At 46.0% G+C, this 25,713-nt stretch overlaps 4 protein-coding genes across 7 annotated transcripts in view; 1 reads left to right on the forward strand and 3 right to left on the reverse strand.

Annotated features, from left to right (window-relative positions):
- The window catches only part of LOC310817030 (alpha-actinin-2-like), a 29,715-nt gene extending 25,194 nt beyond the window's left edge, over positions 1-4,521 (reverse strand). The window contains exons 1-5 of the mRNA XM_083687431.1: positions 4,234-4,521; positions 1,067-1,181; positions 591-710; positions 400-486; positions 156-243 (exon numbers count right to left, since the gene is read on the reverse strand). Coding sequence (XP_083543557.1) covers positions 156-243; positions 400-486; positions 591-710; positions 1,067-1,181; positions 4,234-4,365 — 542 coding nt within the window. The 5' untranslated portion in view covers positions 4,366-4,521. The remainder of the gene's footprint in view (positions 1-155; positions 244-399; positions 487-590; positions 711-1,066; positions 1,182-4,233) is intronic.
- Positions 4,522-5,056: 535 nt separating this feature from the next.
- LOC310817445 (centriolar coiled-coil protein of 110 kDa-like) lies at positions 5,057-10,991 on the forward strand. 3 transcript variants are annotated; one of them, XM_083688049.1, is made up of 12 exons: positions 5,057-5,341; positions 5,546-5,737; positions 5,870-5,998; positions 6,366-7,560; positions 7,746-7,867; positions 8,329-8,649; positions 8,957-9,043; positions 9,139-9,255; positions 9,605-9,681; positions 9,934-9,999; positions 10,340-10,399; positions 10,601-10,991. In XM_083688049.1, exons 2-12 carry the CDS (start codon positions 5,603-5,605, stop codon positions 10,659-10,661), a joined length of 2,370 nt encoding a protein of 789 aa, XP_083544175.1. In that variant the 5' UTR covers positions 5,057-5,341; positions 5,546-5,602; the 3' UTR covers positions 10,662-10,991. The 3 variants fall into 3 exon arrangements, 2 of the variants coding, with proteins under 2 accessions (XP_083544175.1, XP_083544176.1); XM_083688050.1 differs by having other exon boundaries at positions 7,749-7,867; XR_014554683.1 differs by lacking the exons at positions 9,934-9,999; positions 10,340-10,399; positions 10,601-10,991 and having other exon boundaries at positions 8,928-9,043; positions 9,605-9,668.
- Positions 10,992-12,201: 1,210 nt separating this feature from the next.
- Positions 12,202-18,496, reverse strand: LOC310816940 (rho GTPase-activating protein SYDE1-like). 2 transcript variants are annotated; one of them, XM_083687306.1, is made up of 7 exons: positions 18,241-18,496; positions 17,084-17,986; positions 16,643-16,872; positions 15,972-16,098; positions 15,286-15,449; positions 13,960-14,236; positions 12,202-13,827 (listed from the first exon to the last, which is right to left on the reverse strand). In XM_083687306.1, the coding sequence occupies exons 1-7, from the start codon at positions 18,404-18,406 to the stop codon at positions 13,367-13,369; spliced, it is 2,328 nt and encodes a 775-aa protein (XP_083543432.1). In that variant the 5' UTR covers positions 18,407-18,496; the 3' UTR covers positions 12,202-13,366. The 2 variants fall into 2 exon arrangements, with proteins under 2 accessions (XP_083543432.1, XP_083543431.1); XM_083687305.1 differs by having other exon boundaries at positions 15,286-15,473.
- LOC310817593 (uncharacterized protein) lies at positions 18,449-25,396 on the reverse strand (the record flags this gene model as incomplete). The annotated part of the gene is made up of 2 exons (XM_083688231.1): positions 25,170-25,396; positions 18,449-19,125 (listed from the first exon to the last, which is right to left on the reverse strand). Coding segments are annotated over exons 1-2 (762 nt in total), but the record flags the coding sequence as incomplete, so codon positions are not given.
- Between the last annotated feature and the right edge of the window lie 317 nt (positions 25,397-25,713).

Genomic DNA, 25,713 nt, shown 5'->3' on the forward strand with positions numbered 1-25,713 from the left:
TTATATTTAACCTTTATTTATCTAGTCTCATTAGTTAGTCTCATTGAGATCAAATCTATTACAGCTTTACATATGGGAATATAAAGCTTTGTTGAATTGTAGGCAACCACTTTCCTATGCTAGGGCCTTAAATCAAACTCACTCGTTAGCCTTACCTGACATGGAAGTTCTGGACGTTGACATTCCTATAGGGAGCTGTTTTCCTCTGGCACCATAGAAGAAGACCTTCCTTGGCAGACGTTTCTACCGGGGAAAAAACAAATATAATTCAGACAACAATTCTAATGTGATAACAGGTACAGTTATCAGTTCCATTCGATCTTATCAGTGATTCTACAAAAGGTCACAATAAGTTGATGTCTGTCTATTCAATGGCTCTTGATTGTTCTTCTCTCTTACCTTCGACTGAGATGTCCTGGATGGCAAAGCGCAGGATGATGGTCCAGATCATCCCTAGTGTCATCTTCACATTGCCGTCCACAATCTCTGCAGGATAAACTCATCAATGTTAATCACAGACCTTAGACCAAACAGCAGCTTTTTGTTTTTAAATGTTGTTCAGTTCAGACCAAATGAAGATGATGACAGACCTTCAGCTCCAATCGAGACCAGCTTCACGCCTTTGCTAGTGATGTACTCCAGCGCTTTGTTGACATTGGCGATTTTGTGAAAACGCATCTTCCCTCTGTCAGGTTTGGGAAGTCTTTCACCTGTAATTGTTGGCCACACAACATCTCATAGGCCTTAATAACAGAGTGACTGCCAGTGGAGTAACCAATGTTATTATTGTGTCCTAATCTTATAAGGACAATACTTTGATGATTCCCCTCAAGTTAGCCTGGAATATGGTTGGGAATCATTATGGGCACTATATAACTTTTTGACTGTCACAAGTATGTCATCAAGGGCCAGAGCCAACATTCAAAACCATTCTCTGATTTTATCTGACAACACAACCATGTTATTCATACAGTATACTACTGACTGAGTAAATACAGCTCTACAACCAGCTTGGTACATCCATATACTATGTGGTAGTACTGCATACTGTATAGTACAGGCCTACCAGAGATGACCTCCAGCAGGAGCATGAGTTTCAGGCCATTCCTGAATTCCTCCTCAATGTTCTCAATCTGTGTCCCAGCTTTCCTCAGATGGGAGTTGCACCATGCTGTAAAAGTCTAAGGAGAACAGACATAAACGTGTAAGCATTTGTTTTGATCAATACAGGTTGATCCCAGAGCATGGCTTTGCAACATTGTGTGTCGTCAATGTATGAGTCATTGTTCTTCCAAAAAATGTGTCCTGCGCTTGACAGAAGGATGATTGTTTGGTTTTTCCAGCTCACTCAGTGGTTTTATTATCATAACTTCAAAACAGTGCATCATGTCAAGGCAAAGGAACATTTGCCCCATAAATGACAACCTTGATAAACCCTGTCACAATTATAATTCATAGTGCTGAAATCCAACCACCTTGTGAAATGCACTGTCGAAGGCAGACACATGCCAGAGAGAAAACAGGCCTTGTCAATCTTGCTGTCCAGTCTGACAGAGGTTGGACCCCTGCTCGGACTGGATTGTGTTTCAGGGTCTAAAAGCAGCCATCAATGCCATTCACTGCTTTGCCCTCTCACGCAGTTAACCCTTCATAGGACATTGCTGCTCAATACCAAGAATCAACCACAAAGATAACCCCAGAGCTGCATACTTCACTGAGCCCAAAGACATCTGTCCCCCACCTCAATCTACTGGCTAATGGACCTGACCTGTACTAGGCCTACAAGCATGGCTGCATCACTAGTGGCCTTTACATACTGTCCAGGAGGGGACCGGGGACAAATGGAACAGGGGTCAATTGTAACACCCTGCTTTTCTCCTATCGGAAACAAGCCAGAGAGATGGAACTCACTCAGCACAGTTAGGTTTACTTCCTGCATGAACAAATTCAATCAAATATCTCACCACCTGCTGGTTTTATTGTGAAAAGTAGTTTTTAAGGGGTAAATGTAACTTTTTCCACCGCCTGTATGTTTTTAATACCGTCCAGAGCTTTAATATCCAATAATCAAAACCAATACTTTTTTATCACTGTTATATTGGCTAGTAATTGTCAGTGTTTTTGTGTCTTGCTAGCACATTAAGGTTTTGTCATGGCTGTTAGGGTTAGGGCTATTGTAACATAATGTTACATGTTGCCTAAGACAAGCAAATATAAGATGAAAATTAGTTGTGAAAATTAGTTTACTTTGAGATTATATGAATTATACAGATATCCATATTTTAGAGTGTAAATAATGTTGTAAATGGGTATGGTCTGAGCTGTAAAATGCTGCTAGTTATACAAATTCCATGTCTCTACACTATCTTGACTGGGAACACATAAAACTCTGCAACATTTGACCCCATCCAATGTTACAATTGCCCACAGGCACTGGGGAAAATGTAACATCAGAATTTTTTTATTAAAATCAATACATAAAATCAATTTAAATGTTTACATTTAAGTCATTTAGCAAACGCATTTATCCAAAGCGATTTACAATAAGTACATTTTTCTAAAGTAAGCGACTTTACATCAGTCATCGTCAGAAAAACCTTAGCTAATGTCTCTGCCGTCCTCATAGTGGTGGGAAGCTCATTCCACTAAATACTTTCCAATACTGTGATCAACTATCGTCCTCTATAGAGACCACCAGTCTCCCCTGTAGCACTGGCACTGTATACCAGCAAGTGTTTATTATTTGCTTGCTTTGGAATATACTCAAGAAACATGAATTTGTCAGACACAAGCACAATTTAATGGTGTGTTTACTGATTGTCAAGTGTTTATGACCTATTTAAACACATGTAGAAAGTACCTACAGTAAATACCTACTCAGGACTTGAATAGTTCTTTTGGAAAGCAAACATGGAGTTGACAGTTTAACAGTCTGTAATCTCTTTTGAGTAAGTAAAGTAAATATACACAGTCATGGTAAGTGAGTGCATGTCAATGTCAAAGCCACAACACTACTGCCCCCTGCTGGTGTTCTGAGGCTGGATCACCTTGAGGAGGTGGGTGCCTTGGCTTGGTTTTGGGTGGCCTATCATTGATAGAGGGTGTGAAATTAACATCAATCTCGCAATAAGCCAAATGGCAAAAGTATTCATGTTTGTTATTAAGTCACTCCAAGTCTATACTTTGTTGCACCTGTTTCAGATGGGAATACTTTTGTGGACGTCACCTGACCAAATATCAAACGTGATGTTTCCATTCCATCACACGACCACAGGTGCTGTCACACTGTCTCTCCATTGACCTGCCAATATTGCGGGAAGATGTTTTCATCATGTCTGTTGATTAATTTAATTTATGATACATAAAAACCACAGTAATCCTATACCACAATTGTGGCAGCAGGTGCACAAGGATAAATTACACTGGGGCAAAGAGTGCCAGAATCCAGTCCCAGAAATACAGTGACCTGGTAGTGGGGCCACAGTATCCCCATGGTGTAACATACCTCCTCTATGTGATCACAGTTGTATTACTGTCTGTCAGGACACACTGCAAGGCAAGGGACCCCTGCAGTTAATCATTGGTATATGATATTCCAAAATGAGGGGTGCATACATCTAAAGTCTTGGTAACTTATTGAAAGGTGGGTTCCCCTTAATGTCTAGCTGTGGCCACAACATGAGCATAGCTCAGGCAAGACCCAGTGACCTACTGACCAATACCTGTCTCTGGTATGAGTGGTATCTTCTACTATATTGGCCAGGGTGCAATAATAATAATACTGTAAAATGAACATCATCACTGTGAGGTTCTATCTATCCATACAATCCAACATCAAGGACGTTGGCCTCGCTAACGAGGCCCCTCCGCTCCTCCGCAGTTAAAATGAGGTGGAGCATCCATTCTGATCCGACGTACGTCACTCCTCTCTCTGTGTTACAGACATCTGTTGACAGTTCTCATGCCTGTACATCAGATAAATGCCACCGAGCGCCGTTCATTGCTGTGTGAGCTATTGTTGGCTCGTCCCCACTAAATGCTATCCTGTTATACTTTATCCTTGTTCCCTACCACGGGCTTATCATGAAATCATATACAGATGTTTCGAGATTTGACCTCCATGCAATTACTTTCACAGATCTGACCGTTTGACAACAATGACCAAAGACCTGTTCAGCAGTATTAAAATATTTGTAAATGTGTAGAAATCTAGTAAATAGTTGAGTATCAAACCTTCCTCTGTTGCTTCTCCCAGGCGGGGTCCAGCAGCAGGTCCCGATCCCATTCATCCTCTTGGATGGTGTAGTCTTGCTCCTGCATGTATCCGTTATTGTACTCTACCGTGGTCTGCATCGTGCTCATCATCCTGCAGATTTTGTGGACAATTAGGTTGAATATGTTTTTTTTCCGATGATGTTCTCCTGATAATGCCGACTGCCGACTCTGCAGTTTGATAAGAAGTGTAGTGTTATTGGAGCTGGTCAGTGTATTAGGGTCCTCCCTCTGTCTCTCTCTGCCTCTCCCACTGTCAGTCCCTTGTCCCCTTGGCTGCCCCGCAGCAGTTGTCCCCGACAGAGGCCGTACCTGGCAATTAATAGTTGCAAGTCATGTGATCATTGCTCTGGCACTTGGAAGGGAAACATCTTTATTGCATCCATATATTCGCTAAAAACAGTAGCAACTTTTACAGTAATAATTACATCCTATAAGTACATATTAGTCTTTGGGTGCATGAATGGGTGCATGTTTAGTGTGACACACCCCTAAACTAAACATGCCATAGAAAAAAAAATCAGCGTCGGACGTCTTTATAAATGGGATAGAAATAAATTGTCCTTTGCACTTTGACGTTTTCATAATAAGAGTAGGTAGGCAAATTCATCCAAGAAAATTGCATCTACTGGATTTGGAGGAATCAAAAAGATGACATATTATTCAACTTTATCTGTCTGTCCCCAATCACGGTGACAAGGATTCAACCGGTAATACAGTCATATAACTGTATTACCGGTTATGTATTACTGATTTTAATACATTTTATAATTTCACTGTTTTGTCATTTATTGTTGTGTGCGAATAAATAAATAACAAAAATAAAAATCACACACAAAAGAAGTTACTTCCGTCAATGTGACTCATCGAGGGCGGGGGTTATGGGGTTGCTAGGCAGCGCTGTTGCCGCCGTTTCACGGCGGGGATACACGCACGACTACGGCGGCGGGAGTCCGGACAGTTTGAAGAGCCAGTTTTATTAGTTTTATAAACGTTTAATAAACCGTCCCAACAAAATACCTATTCATCCAACATACCTATGCCGTTAACTACATTCAACAGTTAGTAGGTAAGAACGTGTGTAGTGTGCTAGCCATATAGCTAGCTAGCTAACATCAACAACATAATTTCTCTTCAACTTTGCTAGTTATATAATGTGAGGTTGGCTAGGCTTTGTAGTGTGACATGTAGCTAATTTCCATTGAGGGAAACGGGTAGCTAGTCAGCTATGTCGCTCACATGTTGCTAATATTCAATTCATTCCTACTCACAGGAATTCTATATCTACCGTCCGTGTTGTCAACACTAGTCTGGAAGCAGTGTGGTATCTATGGAGGACTATGAGGAGTTCTGTTCAGGTATCTCGGTCCAGCTTCAGAGCGAAACGGGACCCCAGAGGAGCCCTCTCGGACAGGAGGTGGTCTCTAGCATCAGGTTTCATGGAAGACCTGTTCTGCTACCGTTGGTAAGGCCAAATAGTGTTGTACTCATAGTGTGTGTGCGTGTGCATGCATGCATGCGTGTGTGTGGTCGCCTCGTGATATTATATATATATATAATATATATGTATTATATCTCATTGTCTTTGTGTTACCAGCTGAATGAAGACCTTTGCAAGAAGATGAGCCACTACAAACAGCAGGCTGCTCAGCTGGAAGCAGAGAGACATAGACAGACCCAGAGCTCTCTCCTGGCGCGGGTCCAGGACATCCTGAACAGTGTCCAGGTGAGTTCACAATTCTCTCCACAGTACACAGTTCTGGAGGGCCCTGGTTGCCATGGTGATGCACGGTGTTGGATGACACGCATCACCTGCCATAAGCACTCGTTTTTTACCCTCTTCCTCTCCTCCTTGATGCAGATGGACTTTTCTCATTGTTTAATGGTGTGTTGTAACGGCTCTTTGCTCTGGTTAAAGGTGTCCCTGAGGACAAGTTGCTTCCCTACCAACCAGCTGTTTCTCCTGACACTAAGACTCCTTTGAGGCCGATGAGCACAATGGCCCATTCCAGGATCCACTGAGCAGAGGCCAATGAGGCCATTCATTCATAAAGAAACACCTGTCATTCATTTAGTTTTCCTTGTTCCCGTAGCTGCGGAAAGTGAAGGACCAGCCGGAGAAACAAGCTTCACAGACCTGTGGCTCACCAGAGCCAGGGTCCATCAACAGCTCTCCCCCACAACCTGACAAGGCTAGTAGAACGTGTTGTGCTGCAGTGGGAGGGCCAGTTGTAGCAGGCTGCAGCAGGGATGGGACAGCCGTGAGCCAAGAACTGGAGGTGGAGCAGGAGCAGAAAGCTACAGAAGGAGAAAGCGACCTGACTCACAGCATGACTGAAGGGAGTGCTAGTGGGTCTATGGAGAGGGAGCAGGGTCAGTTAGAGTCTGAGGGCCTCTATGAAGGCCTGTCTGTATTGGAAGGAAGTTACTCTGATGGGGAGAACGAGGATAGCAGAAGTAGGGTGGGACTACAAGGGGAAGAGTCTCATCTCGACAGTGTCATCTGTACCCCACCTCAGTATCGACTCAAAGCTTCCCCCCAGTCTCCTGACTCTCTGCTGGGTAGCCTCCCGCACAGCCTCACAGGGTCCTACGCCTGCCTGCCCAGCCCTGACCCCAGCCTCAACCCTGTCCTGCACCGATGCCCGCTACGCCCCATCCTCACCCCCGGCTCCTTCACCACCGGCAACATCCTCATCTCCTGTCCAATGAGCGCAGTCAAGCTCAGCCCAATGGCTTCTGGGAAGGGACAGGACAAAGGGGTGCTGGGAAACTGGGTTTCAACATCTGCAGTAGAATCCTCAGGGAAGAGGTGGATGGATTTTCTCTCTCTCCCCAACTCACCGCTTCCCTCTGCCGGCAGCAAATGGGAAAACAGCACAGCTGCATCAAGTGTTGTGAGCAACGAGGGTTTAATAGACAGCATTTGTACTCCAAGCATTAGTGGACCTAACAGAGTCTCTCCCATCCATGACGAGGGCTCACCACCAACCCCGAACCCTCACTCACACATCTCTTTCCAGCTAGGCTCTCACACTCCTCCATCTCCGAGCCCAGAGAAAGGCTCTCGCTCTCCAGCCCCCTGCCTCCGCTCCTCTCCAGCCCCTCTAAACCGCTCCTATGATGTGGAGAGCCCAGTGCTCACCCTGCAGAGGCCCTGTGTAGCCCCAGAGCTGGCCCTCCTCTCCCCAAGCCAAGTCCCACACATCAGGCTGGAATCCTGGAACAGTAGCAGAACGACCCATAGCCACCTCACCAGACCTACGGAAGGGAAAGACAACACAGCAGGTCAGTGTGTTAGACCCGAGGCCTCAGTATTTTTGTCTGTTTCAATCTTTGATTGTGTGTCTGTCATACGTTCACCGACGTAGGTAATGCCAACTTCCACGTCAACTTGAGCGACGAGTGATACAACCAAGTGTATTAGAACTGAGAGATTTCACTGTGTGTTTGTGTGTGCGCGTGTGCTCCAGTAGCGATCCAGAGGCAGATCCAGGCGTTGGAGAAGATGAGGCAGCGTCTGGAGGAGGAACATGCCCACCAGCTCTCTCTGCTCGTCTCAGAGCAGCAACAAGAGCAGCAGAGCCTCCATCAGGTCCCAACACACAACCACCGTCAAAACACGCAACATTCACTCAATAAGACATCAATAAGTCTGTATTCAGACACCATCTAGTTTCCTCTTCAGAAGTACCTGCCTCCACATATTGTATGTCGCTGAATGCTGCTCGCTCTCTTTAGGTCACCAATAAAGTAATTATTGGTTATTGGTAATTATTGATTAAATCATTAACTGTCAAAGAATTCCGCAACACTCACCACCTTGAGTACCAAATGTTTTATGTGGTATTAAGCTCGCAACATTATTTTGATTGCCTACAAAATGAAGTATCATAATCGATGCATTTTTGGTGAATTTTCGTCTCACCCGTGGCACTCTAGAATGTTGACAATTTGGGTGACTTTATTCACCCTCGGCACTAAATGAGTTAAGCCATGGTGAAATTGTTCTGTCTATTGCCATTTTGACCTGCCTTGTGCCTGTGCTCTTCATAGACACTACAAGAGAAGGAGAGAGGGCTTAGACGAAGACAGTTATCTACACTTCCACCTGCTGGACATCCTGGGAACTACAGGGAGAGCCTCAACAGTACTTGGGCCAGTGTCTTGATGTTGCAGTCCCTCGGGCCAGCAGAGCGTTTCCCTCCAGGACCCAGCTTGGGGACTGTACCCCCCCTCCGTGATGGCCGGCCCCTACAGATGAGCAGTCCTGGGCTGCAGCGGGCGCGGTCACGGCTGGGGGCCGTGGCTCGAGGCTTCCTCACACGCAGACTGCTCAACACGGAGAAGGTCAAACATCTGAGGAAAACTGTGGGGGTGAGTGAGAGAACACACATTTACACACACACACACACACAGAAACAGTGTGGTGGGTAGTCCATCAATTAAAGGGATAGTTCACCCAAATGATAAAATCACATATTTTCACTGTCGCCAACTGCTAAGAGTAAGCATTTTTTACCGAAAAACTATGGAAATCAATGGTACCTAAATGAGCATGATTGATACCCAAATTCATACCCAAATTTCATACCCAAATCATCCCAAATTCTCTGAAAATGACTTGTTTTAAATGACTTAAGTGATTGGGGCAGGCTTGGTCTGTGTCTGTGTGTTTCTCCAGGACACAAAGGAGTTCATTAGATCGTTCCAGAAGAGAGGACCCCTCTCTCCACAGGACCGCATTCTACAGGAGAGAGGCAGAGCACAGGTACACCCACCCACAAACTACTATCATAGTTATCCATTAGTACATTATTTTACTTTAGTGTGTGTTAACATGTTTGAGTATGTGTTTCTCCTCAGTTGCGTGCGGCCCTATTCGACGTGAACGAGATCTTCTTTGTGCTGCCTCCAAGAGAGCGTGTGGTTCTGATCCAACAGGACAGGGAGCTCCGCACTGAGAGGAGGCTCCGAGACATGGTGAACAGAAATGGAGGAATATGCAGCTTAACCACAGGGCTCAAATCACTTTACAATACCTTGTACAATGCACTATCTTTCTACATTGTCTGTCATTTTCTTTTCTTTTTTTTAAAGGTTATTTTTTGGAGTGTGGTAGTCCCACTCTTATTTTTTTCAGTTTACATTGGACAGAGAGAGTAGAGAAGTAAGGAGGAGAGGGTGTAGGCCAGATTCGAACCCATGCCAACATGGCCGTATGTGTGCACTGTCGACCGTGGTGCTAGACCACTGGACCACCCGTCAGTTAATGGCCATCTGTATTCTGTGAGTGAAGTGAATTATTTTTGGTTTTTCTTGTGTTGTTTAGGAGAAAGCCAGGAGTCCCCGGGAAAAGGTAACACTGTCTGCAGCCACTCAGAAGTCCCTGGAGAGAAAGAGACAAAGGTTGGATTTCTCATTGATATATCAACTCATAGACACAGATTACGCTTTGTCCTAGACTAAATGACATTTTCAATAGAAAATCTCCATCGAAGATGCATTTTAGTCTAAGATTAGTCTTAGTCTGTGTCCGGTAAACCGACCCATAGCGATTAGAACTGTGTCACTAGGCTATATTGACCAGGACTGGCAGGCACTGTAACGATGTAAATGTATCTATTAACTACCTTTGTTTTTGTCTGTCCTGCTGCTCAGGTTGAAGGAGTCTCTCAGACAGGGGAAACAGATCAACCTGAAGCCAAAGAGTCCCTCCACTTGCAGGTGTGATCACACACACAGAGTAACAGTATTCACTATGACTGCATTGATTATCACAATTTGCTGTAGAAGTTGTACTGTGTTCATGTCCAGATGTTCATGGTCGATATTGGTTGTGTTTAATTGGTTGTCGACTGCATTGCAGCCAGGCGTGGTGAGGATCTAGTCGACGCAGCCCACCTGCAACATTAGTCCATCTCAAACACACACTCTACACGCAGTCTCAAACACACTCTTCATGCTTCTGAAACACCCACAATCTTCATGCTTCTCAAACTCGCACTCTTCTCAAACACACACTCTCACTCACACTTCTCAAACGCTGCTGCTCTCTCATTCACAGGATCCTGCAGCCTAACCAGGACCAGAATGCACCTCCCTCAAGTCTACCAAGACTACTAGCGTTAGTAACTTTACTTTACCTGTCCAAATATTTCAGTCAAGTCCTCTTTAACTAGGAGTAGTGCCTGTCTGGAGGTTTTTCCTAAATCTTGACCACATGACCAGACCAGGAAAAACTGTGGGTCCTCATTTATTATAGGAAAAACTGTGGGTCCTCATTCATTTCACATCATTGATTGGTTGTCTTTCCTTCTCCCCTCAGTAGCCTGTTCAGTAAGGAGGAGCAGGCTGTGTGCCCTGTGGCCCAGAAGAAGCATCTCTAGGCTAGCTGTAGACCTCACTACCTACTCTCGTCGACACTCTGTATGTCAGGACTACAGACAATCTCAGACATGAGAAACTACAAGACCCAGTGGCCTTGCCTCACCTACCATCCTTAATTAAACCCCCCTCATGTCAAAAGCACTTGCCAAGTGTCTGATGGGTGTTATATTCAGATAGCCTCATCTCCAATCCTTCTGTTTGTGTTATTTAAGATTTTTTATTTTTTTTTAAGAGTTGTTTTTTTACCAGTTATTTATACATTTGGATATGTGTTTTTTGAGTCTTAGTATACGCCAAGGATATACAGCACTGCATTATTCTTTCTTGTGGAGGGTGCAACCTATTAAAACTCTTTTGAAGGGACAAATGTCTCTAACTTGTGACTGTCCAGTTGTCTCAATGTGAATTTCATACCACTTGTTTAAAGTGTGTTTGGTTCAGACTGGGATGGGCCGTTGATAATGACATTGTAGCTCCATTTACATGTAGTTCTGAATTCAGTCTCACTGAGCTCTTCCTGGTTTGCAGACGTGTCACATTCCTGAAAAGGGGGCCTCATGCACTAGCAGTGACCTCCTAAATGAGTTGTTCTCACACAGATGGACAACTACAGACTTGTCCTCAAAAGAAGCACACATGCTCCATGTACTCAGGTTAGCACCAGCTGTAGCATGTTGATGCTATACATTCACCGGCCACTTTATTAGGTACACCTTGCTAGTACTGGGTTGGACCCCCTTTTGTAGCCCATCTGCTTCAAGGTTTGATGTGTTCAGAGATGGTCTTCTGCATACCTTGGTTGTAACAAGTGGTTATTTGAGTTACTGTTGCCTTTCTATCATCTCGAACCAGTCTGGCCATTCTCCTCTGACCTCTGGCATCAACAAGGCATTTTCGCCCAGAGAACTGCCGCTCACTGGATATTTTCTCTTTTTCAGACCACTCTCTGTAAACCCTAGAGATGGTTGTGCGTGAAAATCCCAATAGATCAGCAGTTTCTAAAATACTCAGACCAGCCCGTCAGGCACCAACAACTATGCCACGTTCAAAGTCACTTAAATCACCTTTCTTCCCCATTCTGATCGGTTTGAACTTCAGCAGGTCGTCTCTAGACCATGTCTACATGCCTAAATGCAGTGAGTTGCTGCCATGTGATTGGCTGATTAGATATTTGCGTTACCGAGCAGTTGAACAGGTGTACCTAATAAAGTGGTCGGTGAGTGTATTTGGTTTATATAACGTCTGACTTGGTCTATTTGAGCTTTGTCCCTGACAAAACCAAGGTAAAAGCAACAGAGGCCAGACATTTTCTATTACCAACCTGAGGTCTTTGTGGATACACTATGCTCTCTATGTACGTGTGTGACAAAGAGTTGTTGTGGAGGCTGATTCAGTTATGTAAAGGCTTCTCTTGAAGACCAAAGTGACATTGACTACTTTACTTTTTGGCAAAAAGAAGTCCATGATGAATGGAAATGAATTATCTTTAGCAACAACACTCACACCACATTTAAGGTGCATATTTAAACAACTCATCTGTAAATATAATACTGTGCTTTATTTTTTTGGTTGATAACACTGACTGGCAAATGATGCCCAGTTTATAACAAGAATAGTGTACTTGAACACTTGGTTACAGATATGCATAGGACATTAAAAAATGTAAGTGCTTATTGTAGTTGTGCAATACCAAGTAATACTGTTTATCTAAACAACAATGTACAAAACAACATAAGGAGCTAATTGCTCTTGAATATGGCCATTTCATTCCTTCTGTGGCTTCAAAAATCACAGTTGGCAAAATATATGGTACCGTGCACAAATATCAAAATAATTCAGCTGAAAACAGCAACAATGCATACTGCATTATAACAGAGTAAGCAGCAAATACAACATCAAATAATTACATTTTCTACTAAGTACAGAAGTGCAAGACAGTTGTATAATGAGTCTTTGGTCAGCCGGTAAAGTTAATCAGAGAACGTGATCCCAAAACAAAACACTGAGGCTTGTGCTTATGTCTAAATCCAACGCAGTAAATTCACATTCAGGTATCAAAGTCAACCTGGAATCACCATGATCATCTTTGGCAAGGAGTGGTGTGTATACATCTACTGTGCAAAAGACCATCCGTTAATACTTGAGCATATCTTTGACATCCTATTAAATTTCATAGGATATACATTTTCAATGCATTCTTTTTCAGAAAAAAAGTTACAATTACATTTTCTATCTGTCCTTCATTCTCGACTGGATTTCTGAGGAACCAAAAAACATTTTCCATTACGTCCACAAATCCTTCCACTCATAAACCAATTAGAATGGTTTTAGAATTTCAGTTGGAGAAATAAATAAATAGATTTTGGCACAAGCATTTGACTGATAGCTGAACACTTCTATCAAAACAGTCAAAATGTCAGTAAAGGCATAAAAACTAGTCAACTAACTCATTTACGCAACAATGGATTGTCAAGGATTTTTTGGTGTCTTAGGGTGCCGCTTACAGGTAGAATTTTCAAAAACGGTGGAATGTTTCTGTTATTTTGGGACTCTTGCTTTTGAGATTTAGCATTTGGAATAACAAGATAACGCCAGAAAGCGGTCAGTTTATACATATTGGAACAATTAAATACATTTCAAAATGACTGAAGCAAATACCGTTGCTTGTCGTCTTTCTTTGGTCATTTGGCCTTCTCTCTCTCTCTCACAGACAGATGTTAATCTGCTTGGACAGCTCTCTCTCCAGGTCAGAGATGAGGGTGTCAAAGTCTTTGAGACTCAGTCTGCAGGTGAACGGAGCGTCGAAATCCAGGGCAAAGTCATCGACATAGGGAGCCCACTCCACCGCCTTCTTCACCTCCAACTCCTCCTCCTCCTCCTCCTCGCTGTCACTCCCGGCCACTTCATCGTAATCGGCGTCTCCTCCGGACAGGAATTCCTGCCCGCACACGCTCCAGTCCCCCGCGTACCGATTACAGGGGGGGCTCTCCAGGCGGCCCCGCCCACGCCGTGACACCACAGCGTCCTGCGGGAGGTCCAGGCGCAGGGGCAGGTGCTGGCAGCTGTGCCTCAGGGGGTTCTGGGGGACGGGGCTAGGAGGGGAGGGGGGGGCTTCTAGACGAGGAGGGTGGATCTGACGCTCATCAGTCACTGCGTCTGTGGGAACTGGAGAGAAGGGAAAAGGAGGAAGAATAGTGTTAAAACTCAATTCTTTATTTGGTTGTTGGTCCATTTCTATAGTACTCACCGTACCAGTTGATGTATTCTGGTTCTCTTGCAGATCGCACGCACACTTACCGGGCCAGAGCTGCAGTAGGTAATGCAGGGCCTCAATGTGCCTCTTGAAGTCCACGGCGCTGGCGATCTCCTCGCTGTGCGCAAAGCTCCGCCCCCCTCGCCCGGAGTGGCCGCCCTGCCCGCTCTGGCCACCAGGGGCGCTGGGCACCCAGGACTCCTGGCTGGGCGTCAGCAGCACGGGGCCGAAGCACACAGCCAGGTTCTGACAGGTCATCCTGTTGGAGTCGCTGTAGGAGGCCACCAGGCTGAGGTGGTCCAGCAGCAGGGAGAGGGTGGCCTGCAGGACAGGAACAAGAAGGAGGAGATGATGTTGTTGTTGTTTTTTCAGGGGGAAAGTAGAGAGGGAATACAGAGGAGGAGAGAGACAGGAAATACAGAGGAGAAGAGAGACAGATGGAAAGTAGATAGGGAATACAGAGGAGGAGAGAGAGAGATGCATGTGTGTGTGCAGAGGTCTGGCATGTTACTGCTAAGCTACCACACCCACAAGGTAAAGGAAGTGAGGTATAAGGGCCAACCAACAGGGGGCAGTCTGGTAGTCCAGTCCTGGTCCACAATGAAGGCCAGATCTGGGTCAAATGTATGTCACATCCTTGAAAGTAAGATTGATTGAAAAATAAACATCTAATACAATTCACATAGACATGGTCATTAGAGATCATCATCACTGTGTGTGTGTGTGTGTGTGTGTGTGTGTGTGTGTGTGTGTGTGTGTGAGAATCAAGCTCAGCTCAAGGGCTTAAACATAGTTGACATATGTACTGTATTTGACTCAGATCAGAGATCTCTGAGCATTCTTCTCCTATAAGGGAAAGGAGGCTGATAATCTAATCCTGTTTATTTTGGAGCCGAGTGGGCAACACAAGGTTAAGCTTTTTTGGAGCGGGAGCAGGACAGACAAACATTGGATTAGCCAATAAGAGAGGAGTCGAGGAGAGTTTGGTCTAAAGAGCAGCGCTGTAACATTCTGTTCTGTTGCTAGCTGGCAGAGGTAAGAGAGTCTGGTCTCGGTCTCTCTCTCGGTCTTTAATAAAAGGTTGATTTTTCCGTACTGTTCTTTCTACTGTTCATTGCTCAGCCATCACACAGTGAAAAAGAGTTGAGGAGGAGATGAAAGGAGGATATATTGCAGTGTATATCAATAGGAGATGTGATATAGAAGAGAGAGTGAGAGAGAGAGAAAGAAAGAGGCAGTGAGAGAGAGACAGTGAGTAAGAGAGCAAGAGAGAGAGAGGTAGTGGGTGAGAGAGAGAGAGAGGTGGTGCGTGAGAGAGAGAGAGAGAAAGGTGGTGGGTGAGTGAGAGAGAGAGAGAGAGAGACTCCTACCTTCTCTGGCTCAGGCAGACAGTGCAGTAAGGCTGGTGTGGTGTGCGAGCGCTGGGGGTCGGCCGCACGGGGAGGCCTCAGAGCCATGGCCTCCAGGACCACCTCATACAGGGTCCTAGTGATCAGGGGGGACGGCAGCTCCCGCAGGTAGTCCTTCAGAATGCCTGAACAATAACACATCACAGCATCTGGTTGTTGATACAAAACAATAAACGGTATTATCCCTCATCGTGAGGTCATTCACCTCATAGAGTGGAGAAGTCTTTAGCTGTGTTTCAAAATCCACACCTTAGCCCATTGTCTAATCCCACTTTGGACAGAGGCTATGAGATTCCTCTTTTTTTGTGCAATTCATACAACTTAACTCAACTTAACTGTTGAAAGCTTTTTTGCTAAACATGTCCTCCCCATCTCTAGTGAAACATTAGCTCATGCATTGTGACCACTTCATTGTAAATTGTATGCTCTTTTTTTCCCTGCCGGACACATATGACATGGGTTTTAGCATGGGGGCTTACCAATGACATATCTTGGTGTTTAGTATAGTATGAGGTAGGGTTGGGAGATAGTGAAATTTTTGTATTCACAATATGACTTAACTTTTTTTCGTTGTAAGACAACAATATCACGATATGCTTGAAATATCACAATATTCTATCCTATCTAAACCTGGTATGAGGACTGACCTGTGATGACGTTGATGTCGGGGTACAGCTCTTCGTTCAGGGTGACAGCGGCACTGTCCCTCTCGAAGGCGTCTCTTAGCTCCTTCTTCACGGCGGCTGAACCACACAGACGATACAGGCCCACCACCTGCAGACGCAAAACAACCAACACCTCCTCAACGCCTCCTCCTCCTGTACCTAGGTGTGTTTTCCTGAAAGCTTTGTAGCGCTAAGATCAATTTGACATCCGTTGCCCACCTATCCCTTGACTAACAATGGTTGCAGAGCTTTCAGGAAACTCAGCCAGAAATATATGATATATATGAGAGGACACAATAATGCTTTGATATATTATTGTACTTGTTTAGTGTTACCTAATCTTACATAGCTATACGTCCAAATCACGTTGCTCTCACGCCTCCTTTGAAGGTCTGGAGAAATTGTTCAAATGGAGCGCTGGCTGTGAGGTGACATTTTCATTGGCTTTGAGCAGAAGTGGTGTTTCGAGAACAACAACCCCTCCCGTTTTTTGTAACTCTTAAGAAGAACAAATTAGTAAATGTTAGCCAATCAACCTGAGCTGCCTGTTGATTGGTGTGGCAAGCACCTCTCTACCCTTCGCTAACGCACTTCTGCCTCGAATTTCCTCAGGCTCTCCGAATGCAGTGAGAAGAAAAGACTGGTAGTGTTACCTTCACCCCTCTCTTCTCAATCTCAGCCACGCTCTTCTGGATGAGCAAGGGCACCGGCGCCACAGAGCTCTCCTTGTCTACCAGGTGGCGCAGCTCCACCCCAAACACGTTGGGGGGATGCAGGTCGCTGGGTCGGGGGGTGGGGGCCTCCCACTGCTCCAGCAGGGTCAGCTTCACGTATAGGAGCCCCCGTGGCTCCAGCTTCACACATAGCTGCTGGGAGCGAGAGGCTGGATGGTGGGGGTGGGGGGGAGGGGGAGGTGGGATAGAGAGGAAAGAGAGAGAGAGAAAAGGAAGAAGAGGGACAGAAGGGAGGAAACAAGGATTACGATGAATATACCTCCAGACCAAATTAAACACACAGGTATGACATACCCTTATGATAGTATGAGGACGACTGCTCAGAAGTCATTTTTTAAACCTTCTGAGTGGTCCTCTTACCTTTGAACAGAGGGGGGATGGACACTCCACCCAGACAGCATACCCTGTTACGGGTTGGCGCGGCAAGGCCGCTGCTGCTGCTGCTCTGGTTGGCGCTCCCAGGATGCGGCGTGAGCACCACCAGTTTGAGAATCCGGGCCCTCTCCAGCTCCAGGTTGAAGGTGTGGTTGAGGGACAGGGATGACCCGCGGCAGGTCAGGAGGGAGGTGCGGGCACGCGTCACCCCGTCCACCTGGATGGCACAGAACACCTCCTTGTTGGCGTCCGCCTTCGGGGAGCGCAGCAGCTCCTCCACCCCCAGGAGGTGCACCGTGAGCAGGCCCGAAACGCGCTGGGCACACCTGGGCTGGTCCGACAGAGAGTAGAGCCTGAAGGCGCTCAGGTCAGTGGCTGAGCCGTCCTGGCTGGAGTGGGGGGGTGGAGGGGGAGTGCTCTGGGCTGAGTGGGCTCCCCCCTGTTTGGGCAGGAGCTCCGGGGAGTCCCCGTCGCTCAGGTAGCCGCCCTTGCTGGCAGAAGAGCGCCCTCTGGAGGATCGGCGCTGTGGTCGCGCCGGTGCGCTCGTGTCCAGGTGGTAGCGGCTGATGACATTGTTGGACGAGGACTCCTTGCGGCCGGTGGGCGGGGACGTCCCGTCGCCTTCTCCTCCGCCGGTGGCTGCTGTCGGGCCATTGCCGTGCCGATGGGAGCGTGAGGAAGAGCGCAGGCTGAGTTTGCGACGGAGCTCCGGGAGCTTCCGCATCTTCATGGAGAGTTTGCGGACCGTGCCGGGGGACCGGATCCTGTCCATCATGCTGCCTTTCTTCTGGGCTCCAGGGCTGTCTCCACCCCCACCCGAACCGGGAACGCCCCCTGCTGCAACGGCTGCAGACACCAGCTCACACTGGACCACCGGCTGAATTGCATCTGAGAAAGATGGAGAGTAGAGGGGAAATGAGAGAAAGGAAAAGAAAGATCATGAACAGAGGCAGTAGAGATGACAGTAAACTCATACTGAAAATGATCTGCACGTGTGTTAAGACAATGTGTGTTTATTTTTGTTCACAGCTAATATCATCATAGTTTGTGTACAGCTCTCCAAAATGGACTATGGTGATGTGCACCATAGTAGCTAGTTTATGTCCAGTATGTGACTACAATGGGGAGTGTTGCTGCCTGACCTGGGTTCTCCACAGTGATGTCTTTGGCGCGATGGGCACTCCCGGGGCTCGACCCTCCTGACGGGCACAGGGCGGCATGGCGCTCTAACCGAGACGCCCCACCGCTGGCGCCTGGGCTGCCCATCACCCCTGCCCGCCTCTGACTCCTGGTCTGGTGGTCCCTCATCGCCTCCGACAATCCCTCCACCTCTCTCCTCCTCCAGGGGTTCTCTCGATCTATCCTCCCATCCCCTCCTCCTCCTCCTCCAACACGAATATACTCCTCTTCAGGAATAGGGTTGTACCAAATGTTGTTCTCCCCTTCTGGGCCTTGCCTCGATTCTGTGAGGCAGTTGGGCAGGAGGCGGGAGGCCTCCTCCGAAGTCTGGGGCTTTCCTGTGGAGAGCACCCAGGCTCGGCTGCTCCTGTCCAGGGTCTGGAGGTAGGCCCCCTGGCCGGAGAGCTTCACCGTGCTGGAGGAGGTGACGCAGACCTCGGCAAACCCCCCAACTGGAGTGGTGAGCTCTGGTACACCTGTATTGACACTGAAAGACTCACAGGGGGCGCTAGCGCTACAGTGCCTCTGCTCCCATTCAAAAACATTACATCTCCTTTGTAGACCATCCTCGGCCAATGTCTTCTGGCTCCAGGCCTGTTTCGAAGCCTGGGTCTTTCCTGAGCTGCTATCACAGTCCTGAGCCCTGTAGGTCAGGCTGTGAGATCCCTCTATGCTGGGTGGGTCCCTGGATGTGGAGGCCAGTTTAGCCCATTGCTGTTTTTTGGCAACTGTTATCTGAGTCCGTGGGGTGACATCGTCTACAGGCGGAGAGTCCGCCTCTGCTGTCGTTGACGTCGACAACGACGATGGCAAAGAGCTTTGGGTGACGTCGCTCTTCGCTTGGATTTCTAAATAGAAAGAAAAAAACAGACTGCTATTAATATAATTTATCTGGGTGAATAAAGGCCTTATTTGGTCTCTAAAGGAGTAAAGGAGTAGTGACCTTTTGAAAGAAGACACAGTAAACTAATAGAGCGCCACCAAATTGAATCCGGGATAAACAAGTTAGCTGTAGCTATTGCAAAACCAAATGCTTTGGAAAAGGCCAGTAGCATTTACTGGGCTTGATTTGTGTGACTTACTCCCAAGAACAACATTTTTCACATGCATTTCTGTCTTCAATGACTCATGAAGGGAAAAAAGACAGCCGAGCAGAAAAAAAGCGAGAGAACAAATGAAGAACCATAAACCACTAGAGAGGAGAGGAGAAGAGGAGAGGAGTAAAGGGTTGAATATTTAGTGGTTTGTTAAATAAGTCTCTCTCTCGCTCTCTCCCTCTCTCCCTCTCTGACATCCTGCACATCTGGAATTCTCTCCCCCACTCTTCTTTTTCTCTTCCTTCTCCTTCCTCTCTCCCTCCTTCCCTGCTCCCTCTCTTTTCTTTTTCCTGTTCCCCCTTCTCTCTCTTTCTCCCCCCTCATGAGTTTCTGTATAAGCCTTGTGACTGACAGTATGTAGAATATCTGCTTCAGCCATGTGTGTCTGTATGCCAAACTGGATTCTATCCTTTACCAATTCCATAAATCTAATGCAGCATCCGAGAGGACAGAGTGTACGTAGAGCTCATAAAGTATATTAGGTGTGTGTGTTGTGTGTGTGCATGGGGTCAGTCTGTGCAGATGCCTCAGGGGTATAAAACCTTCAAAACAACACCACATCCAGCCATCATCATCATCATCAATGTCATCATCAACACACCATCATCAGAAAAGTGTCTTTGACACGGTCTCTGTGATAATAAACCATGACCTAGAAACCTGACCTGGGGGGTCAACTGATTGTATTTGCCTAGTTGGTACACTGAAATAGTCCCAAAAGAGCAAACTCCAAGCTAAATCAAGCAGACATTGAATACTTTGGTGCCAAGACAACTATCCCACGGCCTTCAAAGCTATCAGTAGTCTACACAGGAATACGTTAGGTGTCCAACAAGGCAAGAGGACAGCACACCGCGCAACCCCTGGCACAATGGACAGGAGACCCTGTGGGCTGTTCTCCAGCCGCAACAGCAACAGGAAGTGGAGTGTTACAGCGTGTTCACTGGGACTGCCGATGACTTCCTGCCCTGTGAGATAGGCCAAGGCACCGGATCAGAGGGCCTGAGAGAGGAGGGAGGGAGGGAGGGAGGGAGGGGGGTGTGTGTGTGTGTGTGCATGCGGGTGTGTGTGTGTGAGAAAGAGAGAGAAGGGTAGGGAAGGTGGGGGAGTAGCAAAACAGTAGAGAGAGAGCCGTATGATATATTAATAGCACAGCTGTCATTAATATACAGATTCTCTATAATGCTGATCAGACAAAACTTCTGTGGTATTATACTGTGTGTCAGGACACACAGGGGGAGAATTATACACTGGGTTTGGAAGGGAAGAAAATAAAGAGTGAGAGAGTGGAGAAAGTGGGGGGGAGAGGGAGATGAAGGGAGTGAGAGGGATAGGGGAAAAGAGGGGGAAAGAAGGGGAGAGAGAGAGGGACAGGGAAGGTAAAGAGAGGGGGGGAAAGGAGGGAGGGAGAGAGAGGGTCCAAGGCCTAGGGAGAACAAACAGCTGTCCTGCTGCAGATGTCAATGACCACTCTGTGCTTAGGGCCCCAACACACACACACACACACACACACACACACACCCATTCACTATTCATCACTGTGCCTTAAAATACACACACAAAAACACACAAAGCATGCACTCATTCGTTCTGCAGCAACCTGTCGGCAACTCTCTCTCACTCACACACACACACACACACACACACACACACACACACACGCCTCTCCGCTGTTTAACCCTCACTCCAACAGCAGAATGTAACGCACGCATTTGTGCCGCCACATCAGCCTATGGTCTGTTGTCCCAGTATGCACGCTAGAATGCATCTCTGTACTCTAGTCTACGGTGACAGAACCATTACAGTAGACTGTTATTGGAGTCACCAGACCCGTAGCCAGTAGCACCATTGTGTGCTGCATGTCAGAGGTAGAAATCGGAGGATGGGCTCATTGTTATGCGTGAAATGAGGAATAGCATCAAAAAAGTGCAGGCTCATTGTAATGTATGGGATAGAATGAGGAATGCTATCAAACTCACATGTTTGATACCCCATCCTCCAATTTCTGCCTCCACCAGCCCCCTCTGTGGGCTGGGTACAGCTGGAGAAAAACACGAGAAACTAAAGAATAGGGTAAAAGTACCCTTTAGAGGAATGTAGTAAACCCACTTTACTGTATCCCTCTCTTCACCCCCTTTAGTCCCTCTAGGCTCATACTAATGTGCAAGGCCTAGGTCTGGGTCTTGCCAGAGTGCATACCAATATCTTCTGCTGCTTCTCTCCTCCCAGAGTCCAAAAACGCTATCTTACCAGAGGCTTCTCTCCAACAACTCAGTCCAGAAAGAATCGGTCCACTAAGACATTTGCCAGGAAACTAACCCATTTTCCAAATTTCTAGGGACTTTTTTTGGGTTCAGAAAAGTTTCCATTCCGTCCCTCGTTTTCAAGACGTGCTCTCAAATATCTAATAGAGGGAAATGACACGTCTCTCTCAAAGCCCCAGGCAGATCTGTGGTTCAACCAAATTGCTTTTTATTGCCATCCTGCTGGGATGTGCACAGGCTTCCCAGAATGCACTGCTCTGACCACAATAGAAAATCCTTGTAAAAAAATTGAATTATGTTATAGTTTCCTTATAAGTCATTTGTGAAATGCCCATTTTTGTGTGTGTGTGTGTGAGTGTATGCTTGTATGCCCATTGCCCTCTTCCAGTCCACTTCTCCAGTCTTAAATGAGGGCAGAGTGATACAGCATGTCACGCTCTGGTTGCTGGACGAAGAGAAATAAACAGTTGAAGTGTATCTGGGCACGGCCTCTGGGGACTCTCTCTGTTTCAAATCTCTGGTTTGGAAGGGAGGATTTTTTTCTCTCCTAAATTATGAGAACCCTCTAGCCCTTCCATCTGATAGGGGGAGGAGGGGGAGGAGAGGAAAAGACCGTTATCATGGAAACTGCCATCTAAACATTTGGATTGCCCCACTTTAGCATTTGTACAAATGGCATTTATAACAATTCAAGAGTGCCCAATGCTGAAACATAACAGTGAAAGCTACAGTCCAGCCAAATGCTGACTAAACTTCTGGTATGTTTCATATCTTAAGTACGGGCTTTGGGTTTCCTCTCACAGCCACAGAACATATCATTCTAGTCTTACCTGTACACCACCAATCACTCAAACATCATTGACTAAAACAAGACCCTGTTTCTTAAGGATGTTTTCCTTTCCGGTCGTCCCTGAAAAAAACCGAAATGGCTAAAACAGGCTAGGCTCCAGGAAGTGGCGGAAAAGGAAGTTATATAATTTTTTTTTTTTAAAACAGGATTAAAAAAAATAGATATAAATATTTCTCCATTGAAAGACAGGAAGTGAGGAGCAAGGAAGTCTGTTTGTGTTACGCCAATAAATGTTTTCATTACATAATGGTGGAGGTTGAGCGTTTATTAACAAGGCACCGGTCACATTTTTACACATGACTTTTCTCCTGGAGAGCGAATAGAGCAATAGCAGAACTAGCATGTGATAGAATATGACATTTATCAGATGTATGCTACAGTAGATTAGATGTTTTTGAAGGTTTTCAGAAAGACCCACACAAGACCTGGAAAGAAATCATGCAAATACAAAGTAACCCACGAAAAGTAAAGCAAGAAAGGGAGGGAGAGTAATAGAGAGAAATAGAAGGAGAGAAAGAGAGGTAGTAGAAAGACTTATGGGAACAGGGAGAAAGAATCTTCTGTTTTTTAGACCTCATGTGGTTCACAGATGGACCCATATAAAGAGCTCTATTGACAGTTGCTGGTGACGCATGCATTCAAGCACAACACACACACACACACACACACACACACACACACACACACACACACACACAATGTAAGACGGACACCTTGTCGTCCTCTGCTGTGACCTACAGCTGGACAGTTCAACAAGTTCAAAGTGTCCTGACAAGCTGGAATGTCACACTCACACACCTTGTCAAAGATGACCATGATGATTCTAGGTTGATTTTGATATATGAATACATGTACTCCTTCACTTGGATTTGGACATAAGCACAAACCTCACAGGACACACACCCTCTCATCATGTACTTATATTATATATACTATTATGTATAAATGTGTACAGTAGTTCTCTAATGTATTTGAAGGTGTGATGTAGAGGTTAAGGAGCTGAGGCCACTTTTCTGTTACGCTCGGCTTCTAATTCAGTCTTTATCACTGAGAGAGGCTTAGTGACATGATGATAAAGAGACGCGCATGTACACACACGCACGCACGCATAGCTCCTCGTCCAAGTGGCATGGTGTTTATACACACACACACACACACACACGCACACACGCACACACGCACACACACACACACACACACACACACACACACACCCAAGAGTGATCCAGCCAGCAAGCTACTTTCCCTATTTTAGACATAACACAGAGCCGTTTCGTCCGGCGGGGGCAGTGGAAGAGAGGGAGGGAGGGGACAACAGAGGCTAGGGTTCTCTAGAATGTACAAACACAATAAAAGGTAACAGAGATGGTGGTGGAGAGAAAATGTGATTGACAGCTGGAAGAAACTTGATACCCTGTCTAGCATACCCAGTGCCCTGGAGTCAGAAGGAGAAACAATCAGTGCCTATATGTGTGCTCTGGAAAACAGCTTATAGGGACCTAGACTTCAGTCGAAGTTCAATCAGAATCCTCATCTGACAGATATGTTTGGGACAGTGACAACCTTTGATGACCCAATACTTAGTATTAGACATATGACGTCTCCACCAAAAGGCCAGTTGAATGTTTGTAACGCTGAATAATTTCTTAATGCATCTCTGCTTTCAACCATAATGCATTAACAACAGTCTCTTCACAAAGCAGTGAACTGTGGTGAACCGGAGTACAAAGAAAACTTGTACTGATGTCACTCTACTGCCTGCCTGCTGCAGAAACGAGGGAGAAGGAGAGAAAAACGAAATGTTGGCACATTCAAACAGGCCTCAACACTAATGTTTGTCATTGCCTTTCAACCTTGGGACAAATACAGCTTTCTCAAACAGTGTCCAACCCAATAACCTGGACCCCAGCCCTGGCGAAATCCAATCCAAGTTCTTATAAAAGGCGTTATTCACAAGCATAACACCACGGAGTTTAGTGTTGGAGACTCGCGTACAATGATTTTCATTCATTTCTTTCGCTGCGTTGACTCTCTTAACGATGAGGGACGTCGGTGTTGACCTTGGTGTGGGATACAAACTCCAGCATCACTTGCATTGGCAAAGTGTGCATTGGTGTGTGAGAGGAAACTAGCCGGCGGAGCCAGCCTCGTCTCACGGAACCCGGGTTCGAGTGGCGGCGGCCCGCCCTGTCTGAGTCGCGTCTATCGCATGCTTAAAGGCAGAATTATGTAACACGCTAATTTCTGCAGACAAATGCAGTTTTTAGGGCCCATTTCAAGATAACGTTCTCCTCTATTCTGTTAAATGTACTGTTCCTCTACCGTCTCGTCCTCTTGGCTGTGTTGCAATTTGTCAACAGCCCGAAAGAATGTAAACACAACGCTCAAGACAAGAGCGGACTTCTCCATTGCGAAACATAACCAATTCCAATGTTCCCTTTTTTCAAATCATTGTGGATGTAACTAACGAGGTTCAACAATCTAAATAACATTAATAGACCCATCATATCCTGAAAATGTCAGTACTTTAATGTGCCCTCCGGCTTGAAAGTATGCCTTCTTGAATCTGTGTTGAAATTACTTTCAATACAGTGGGGTATTTGTTATGTGTGTACGCTTTTAAAAGCATAACAATCATTCTTACAGACGAATTAAATCGTTAAATGTTGTTGTACTGTTACCATTGAGTTTTGGATCCGTTTTTCGACGGAATCTCTCCTTTCCCCGCAGCCGAGAGAAAGTCCGTTTCAGGAGGGGTTCAGCCATGACTGCGACCCCGTAAACTGTGTGGAAAAACGGGTAATTCCAGAGAAAAGGCGAAGTGCCCTAGACGCTCATCTTTGTCCTCCCTCCATCTGTAAAAGGACTGTTCTGTGTGTCCATCATCGTGGAACTTGCTCAATGCCTTCTATGCTTGTCCCGTTTGTCTTGCTGAAGTTCACAGGAAACAAATTCCTGGGATTCTTTCCCCAAAATTCTTTGGACCTCCTCTAGCGAGAGAGCGGTGCTCATGGGAGTTGTAGTCCCAGCACTCAAAGTTATAATCCACTGATTTGTTATAATAAAAGCCATGCATTATGCATAGGCCGGAATATCTAACATGAATATGTGAAACTAGAAAAAGAAGTTCCATTAGGAACTGGAAATAAGGTTTTATTTTGGTAGTGGAAACGTTTAAAGATGATTTGGACAATAGATCGGTAGATTATCTGAGGGTAGGAAAGC

The sequence above is a fragment of the Argentina silus genome (assembly GCF_951799395.1).
Source record: "Argentina silus genome assembly, chromosome: 16".
In the NCBI taxonomy this organism is placed as follows: Eukaryota; Metazoa; Chordata; class Actinopteri; order Argentiniformes; family Argentinidae; genus Argentina; species Argentina silus.